The sequence below is a fragment of the Pelophylax lessonae genome (genome assembly GCF_965119305.1).
Source record: "Pelophylax lessonae genome assembly, chromosome: 1".
NCBI lineage: Eukaryota > Metazoa > Chordata > Amphibia > Anura > Ranidae > Pelophylax > Pelophylax lessonae.
Window position 1 is genome coordinate 368,982,731 of NC_138768.1, and position 6,722 is coordinate 368,989,452.

At 46.9% G+C, this 6,722-nt stretch overlaps 1 protein-coding gene across 1 annotated transcript in view; it reads left to right on the forward strand.

The window, feature by feature from the left end:
- The window catches only part of CEMIP2 (cell migration inducing hyaluronidase 2), a 179,424-nt gene extending 172,998 nt beyond the window's left edge, over positions 1 to 6,426 (forward strand). The window contains exon 24 of the mRNA XM_082265489.1: positions 5,842 to 6,426. Coding sequence (XP_082121615.1) covers positions 5,842 to 6,038 — 197 coding nt within the window. The 3' untranslated portion in view covers positions 6,039 to 6,426. The remainder of the gene's footprint in view (positions 1 to 5,841) is intronic.
- Positions 6,427 to 6,722: the final 296 nt, after the last annotated feature.

The window sequence follows — 6,722 nt, forward strand, 5'->3', positions numbered from 1 at the left end:
AGATTAAAAAAAAAAAAAAGTATAACTAATAGTAGGCTTTAAGTAAGATTACCCCAAAATCTAAAGCAAAAAAAAATTTAGCTAAATGTCCCAATTCACACTATGGCATTCCATTGCAGTGTATTTCTGCAAACGCATTAATGTGCATTGTGATATGCTGCAGCGTAAGTCCTTTAGCATCTTCTATAATTGTCTTTAGTTGCCATTTCTCTTTCGTTCATTGATGGACACAGCTCCTAATCTTCTTGACCAATGGGTTAGGCAGAAAAATAACTTGACTACGCCTATGGGCAGTCCCAGGAGGTATACTCCCCCCCCCCCCCCCCTCTCTACTATAGGCCCTCAGTTTTTTTTCTGCCTAGTCAGGAGTAAGGACCTCAGCTCTGCGCTAGGTCGGGCACGACCTAGCCCCACCGAACGGGGTCTGGACTGCAGGTTAAATGTCTCGCGAGGTCGCAGATCGACCGGGTTTCGGCCTGCTTTGCAGCGTTCCTCCTGGCCGACAGCCCCCCCCCCCATTCCGATGGCAAGGAGGTTCTGTCTGGAGCGGTGCCCGCCTGGTTTCTGGTATGGTGAGTAACTATCCCCCCCCCTCTCCCCCTGGAGGGTTTTGAGGTGGATGCGGACCCCTCCCTGGGAATAGTCGGACCCCCGGGTTCCCCTCCTTCCTGTTAGGCCCCCCTTTGTGTCTGATGGCCCTGTGGGTCATCTACCCCTCCCGCCATTGCCCCTCCACTTATACTGGGGTTGTATGGTGGTCTGGCTACCTCCTGGGGCTGCTGGCGACCGGTTGTGGGGGGATTGTACCTGGTGGGGGGCTCCTGCCACGCCCCCCCCTTTTTGCTCTGTGTCTTGCCCAAGCCGAGGGATCACTCCTCGTGGAGCCGCCACTTTGTTGTAGCCTCTTTCCTGTATAGGCCGGCGGCCCTTTTTCATTTGTCCGGTATTGAATTTAATGGCGGCCGTTACTGTGGAGCCTTCTGGGCATCTATTTTAGCTGGGGGAGCCCCTCGTTTTTTCCTGGTGCTGACTCCTGGGCCTCTTTCCTTCCTGGATGACGCACGTGGAGTCCTTTGATCCTGGTGGGGTGGTGAGTCTGGTGGGGTTCTCTCCCTCTCTCTGCTGCAGGATCGGGTGGTGCTCTGTGGCTGGCGACCGGGTTGTGTTACAGCCGTGGTTAGGTTGTCCCTTAGCAGTGTTTTTTTATGTACTTTATTGGGATACTCTTATTCCTCATTGAGTCCTCGGAGCACATTTCCCCACCTGACCCCCTGTCAGAGCCTGCAGGGCCCTCTGGGTCCCAACCATCCATTAATGCACTGACAGCGGTCCTGGATTCCTTTGTGTCCCAGGTGGAGGTGGCTTTTGGGCGGCGGAGTAGTAGAAAGCACCCCCCGGCGTTCCACTTTTTTAATCAGTCTCCTCAGATTCTGAATCTGATCTGGCCGCCGCGGACAGGGCTCGCCCTGAAGGGTCTGCGGCCACACGTCCTGAGTTTTCAGATAGTGAGGATGATTCCTCCACTCCTGTAGTCATGCACGAAAAGGAGCTGGTGAATGCACTGATTGTGTCTATGTGTGAGACTCTAAGCTGCGCCGAAGACACTGGTTCCCTTTGGCACTCACAAGCCGTCTTGAGGGCAAAGGTGTTATCGTTTCTTTCATATTTTGACAGATTTTTTCGCAAAAGAGTGTGAACGTCCAAAATGCCCCTATTGTGGTCCCTAAGCATTTTGCAATGAGGTACCCATTTAAAGAGTCCCTCCTTAAGAAGTGGACTGTTCCTCCGGTGGTGAATCCCCCGATTTCCAGGTTGAAAAAGGCAACCATGATTCCGGTAGAAGAATCGCCAGCTTTTAAGAATCCAGCTGACAGAAAGGTGGTTGCTGTGGCCCACAGTATGTTCACTGTGGCCAGCTCGGCACTCAGACCGGTTTTCGCCATTGCCCTGGTGTCACAAACTGACTCAGGGGGCTAAGCTTTTACGCTGTGACCTGGAGGGTGAGCAGCTGGTCCAGGGGCTGCAGTTTATCTGTGATGGCTCTTTGAATACGGCTCCCCTGAATTCTAGATGATCTGTTTCCGCAGTGATCCTTTAGACGTGTTTTGTGGCTCAAATGTTGGTGTTCTGACTAGAACTCTAAAAAAGCCTTAACTGATCTTCTTTTTCAAGGAGACCGCCTGTTTGGAGCTACCCTGGATGACCACATTAAGGGTCTCACAGAGGGGAAGAGTACCTTTCTTTTGCAGGCTAGTAAGGGTAAGGAACCTTGTCCTAGACGTGGCCTGTCCTTCTCAGCTCACAGGAAGTTTTTTCGTCCCCCAGGGTCGGCTGACAAGGTTTCAAAGCCTTTCAATGCCTCTTAGGGAGGATCCAAGTGAATGTGGTCTGGAAACTTCTGTATGAAGGTGTGCCCTCATCCGTGCCTGGGGTGGGGGGGGGGATGTCTTTGCTGGTTTCTGGACCTGTAGACCTCCTTGGTGTAGGACAACTGGGTCCACGAAGTGATACGGTCTGGCTACAGGATCTAGTTTCGGTCTTACCCTCGAGAGGTTTTTTCATTCCAATGTGCGTCTGTCCCTGGATTGATTGCAAGCCCTCTTCAGGGTGGTGCAAGACCTGTTACTTCAAGGGGTAATTGTTCCGGTTCCAACTCTGGAAAGTTTTCAGGGGTTTTATTCATACCTGTTCACGGTCCTGAAGAAAGAGGGCAAGGTGTGTCTAATTCTGGACCTCAAGACCCTGAATTTGCTTTGTGCGGGTTCAGATTGGAATCTATTCACACGGTGGGGGTATCCTTGCATCAGGGGGATTTCCTTGCCTCTATTGACATCAAGGATGCTTACTTACACATTTAAATATGTGTCTGTCACCAGCGCTTCCTCTGCTTTGCCATGGGAGAGGCATTATCAGTTTGTGGCATTACCCTTTGGTCTCGCCTCTGCTCCTCTGGTCTTCACAAAGCTCTGGTGCTGGCGTTATGTCAGTGAGGAATCGCAGTCTGGGGTACCTGGATGACCTTCTCTTGCGAGCAGAGTCTCCTGCTGCTCTGATGGACAACGTGGACATCGCTATATGGACTCTGGACAAACTCCAGAAGTTACATGCTGTGATGCATGCTGTCCAGCCGGTGGTCGTCCCTCCGGACTTGAATGAGGGTGCTGGGCCTGATGGTTTCTACCTTTTTTGAGGCAGTCCCATTTGCACAGTTCCATACGAGGTCCCTGCAAAGAGAGATCTTGGCCAAATGGGACAGGTGTCTGCAGTCTCTGGACATTCAAATCAGGCTAAGCTGAAAAACAAAAGGGTCTCTGATATGGTGGCTTTGCTCTCCAGCTCTTTGCCACGGCAAATCTTTTCTCCCCCTGTATTGGACAGTGGTCACCGATGCCAGTCTGTCCGGGTGGGGGAGGTGTCCTGGGTTGGAACTCCGCTCAGGGAGTTTGGACACTGGAAGAGTCATGAATCAAGATTAATGTCCTGGAACTCCGAGTGATCAGGCTTTGCCTGAATCACTAGACGGATCGCCTTCATGGGTGTCCAGTGCAAATCCAATTGGACAATGCCACAGCAGTGGCTTAAGTCAATCACCAGGGTGGAACAAGGACTGTATTGGCAGCTCTGGAGGTAGCTGGCATTCTTCGGTGGGCAGAACATTTCTTTCCCGCCCTCTCCGCCATACACATTCCAGGGGTGAAAAATTGGCAGGCAGATTATCTCAGTCGGCACCCCTTGGAGGATCTGCTGTCCCAAGGGCCAATCTTCCATTCTGTTTTACAGTCACTGGCTTTGACGGCTTGGCTGTTGAAAGCCAAGTGCTGAAGGATAGAGGTTTGTCTGGGTTGGGGATTCCCACATTAGTGAAGGCTAGGAAGTCTACTTCTAGGAAAATCTACCATCGTATCTAGAAAGCGTACATTTCGTGGTGTGAGTTGCTTGGTGTTCACCCTCGCTCTTTTTCGATGGCTTGAGCAGAAATTGGCCTTGAGTACCATTAAGGGTCAAGTGTCAGCCTTGGTGGTCTTCTTTCAATGACTCTTGGCCACGCACTACCTGGTGCATACTTTTATTCAGGGTGTTCGACATTTGACTCCACCAGTGCGGTCCCCACTACTGCCTTGGAATCTCAACTTTGTGCTTTCAGCTCTCCAGAGTCCTCCCTGCATGCAGGGTGTCGGAATTGGCGGCATTGTCTTGTCGTTCCCCTTATTTGGTGGTCCACAAGGATAAGGTGTTTCTTCGCCCCTCTCCGTTGTTCCTTCCAAAAGTTGTCTCTGACTTCCATCTGAATGGGGACATTGTGTTGCCTTCCCTGTGTCCCAGGCCAAAACATCATTGCATTGCATTCCCTGGATGTGGTTCAGGCTATTCGGGTGTATCCTGCAGCTGCTGAGTCTTTTAGGAAGTCGTACTCCCTATTTGTGCTTACGGATGGGCCTCAAAGGAATATCCGCTTCATCTGCGACCATTTCTATATGGTTTAGACACATTGTGACTCAGGCCTATTAGATTAAGGGTCAGGTTCCTCCTTTCCCTGTGAAGGCCCACTCTATGCAGGCGCTTAGTGCTTCTTGGGCCTTCCATCATCAAGCGTCAGTGACGCAGGTGTGCAAGGCGGCTACTTGGTCATCTGTGCACACTTTCACAAAGTTTTCACCCTCCAAGGTTTTGCAGGCTGCTGTTTAGGGGTGTAAATGTTTTTCAGAGGGGCTCCAGTTGTTTTGGTTGAGCTCCTGTTACCTGGTTGGCTACGGTTTAGCCTTGGGAATTTTTTCTTGCTGCCCCCCCACTCATGTTTGACACTGCTTTGGGATGTCCCAATGGTCAAGAAGATTAGAAGCTGTGCCCGTCAGTGAATGAACTAGAAAATTGAATTTTTTAATTACTGTATAATCCATTTCTCTGATGTTCATTGACAAACACAGCACCCAGCCCTCTATGGAGTTGTATTACTTCTGCTACTGCTTGTAACAATAGCACCTATAGTATAGTAAGCTACTGCTTGTAGCAATAGTACCTATAGCAGAGAGGGGGGAGTTCACCTCCTGGGACTGCCTAGGCGTAGTCCAGTTATTTTTCTGTCAAGTGTCCTACTCCTGTAGGGGGCAGTATAACCCAATGAAAAAGATCGGGAACTGTGTCCGTCAATGAACATCAGAGAAACAGATTTTACGGAAAGTCAAAAAGCCCATTTTTACTGCACTGACCGGGTGCCAAATTTTGGGCTATTCACATTTTGCTGTTCTCTGTTGTGTTGTCACACATCAACATTGCCCAGTAAAATTAACAGTCTGCCAGTGCACCACAACAGACAAAAAAAGAAGCTGCACCCCACAACAGAAAGTAGTGTAACTACAGTGCATTGTGGTGCAATGCCTTATTTTGATGGGAAACCATACAAAACGATTAACACTGCAATGTGCTATTGCAGTAACTTATGTTTACAGTAATCCAATTAAATGGAGAAGAGTAAATGGGCAAGTATTTTGCTGCTAAGTGGTAGAAGTTAGAGCAGAGACTTTTTTCTGTCATACCAATACAAACAAAAAAAAAAACCTGAGAATGCCTAAACATTTGTAATTGCAACAATTACTGGGCGAAGTGGTGCATTATCTGACAGAAATGCAGGGGTGCCAATGTTTTTGGCCATGACTATAAGTGTTAGCTGAAGTTCAGCTTCAAATTTCAAATCTGCTAGTCTAACACTGCGCTCTCCCGGAACTGACAATGCTGCTGCCTCCGCATCTAAGGATTGGTAAACTACAATATGTTACATTTTCGTTTTGGAGTTTAATATCGCTTTAAATTACCTTAAGTCTACTTTTGTATTTTGTGTTTCAGGTAGCATTGCCTTCTTAGGATTCAGTGGAAAGTTTAAACCATCCTGGACAAGACTATTCAAGAGTCCTGCAGGACAGGGCTTGGGACTGATAGAGAGATATATCCCTCTACAGCAGGAAGCATACGAGTGCCGAAGAGTCAGCACTAGTAAAAGAAAAGATGTGGACCTCTTGAAGAAAGCTTTAAACGCACATTAAATTAATATATGCCTTAAGGGTAAAACAAAAAATGTGAACTAACTTATTTAATTTATGGCAATTACACTGTTATCCAGCGTAAATCAAATTACTGTTTTATTACAGAGGGGAAACCTAAAATCAAAGCCCTAATGCCAATGCACCTTTTAGTTGTATATAGTCATGAATGTTTTTTATGACTGTTTTGTAAAGATAGGTTTTACAGTTGTGATTTTTTTGGTGGTTTTGTATGTGCTGTAAACTGTATTCGTTTTTTTTATACTTTTATATCACTGATATTTTATAGTGTTTATAATTATGGATCTGACTGGAAGTGTTTAAAGTGTGTGTTAATTTGCACCATGGTTTTACTTGAAAGATGTTTTTATTAAAATCTTTCTGCAAATTACTAGTGTGGTGGTGTTTGTTTTTTTTTTTTTTTTTTATTAACCCTAGCAAAAGTAAACCTGTTGAATGGCAGAAATTTTAAAGTGATGTTAAAATGAAAAGAAATACCCAGTATGTTCAATTATGGCAACCGTTAAGCATATATAGTAAGTAAATGTGCTTATCCAAAACAACAGTGCTAAAAAAAATCATTAATCGCATCAATTATAAAAGGTTGTTTTTCACAAACTAAGTGAAATAAATAAACCAAAAATGAGTCCATGGGTAAATAGATGAAAAAAAATCCCATGCACAAGA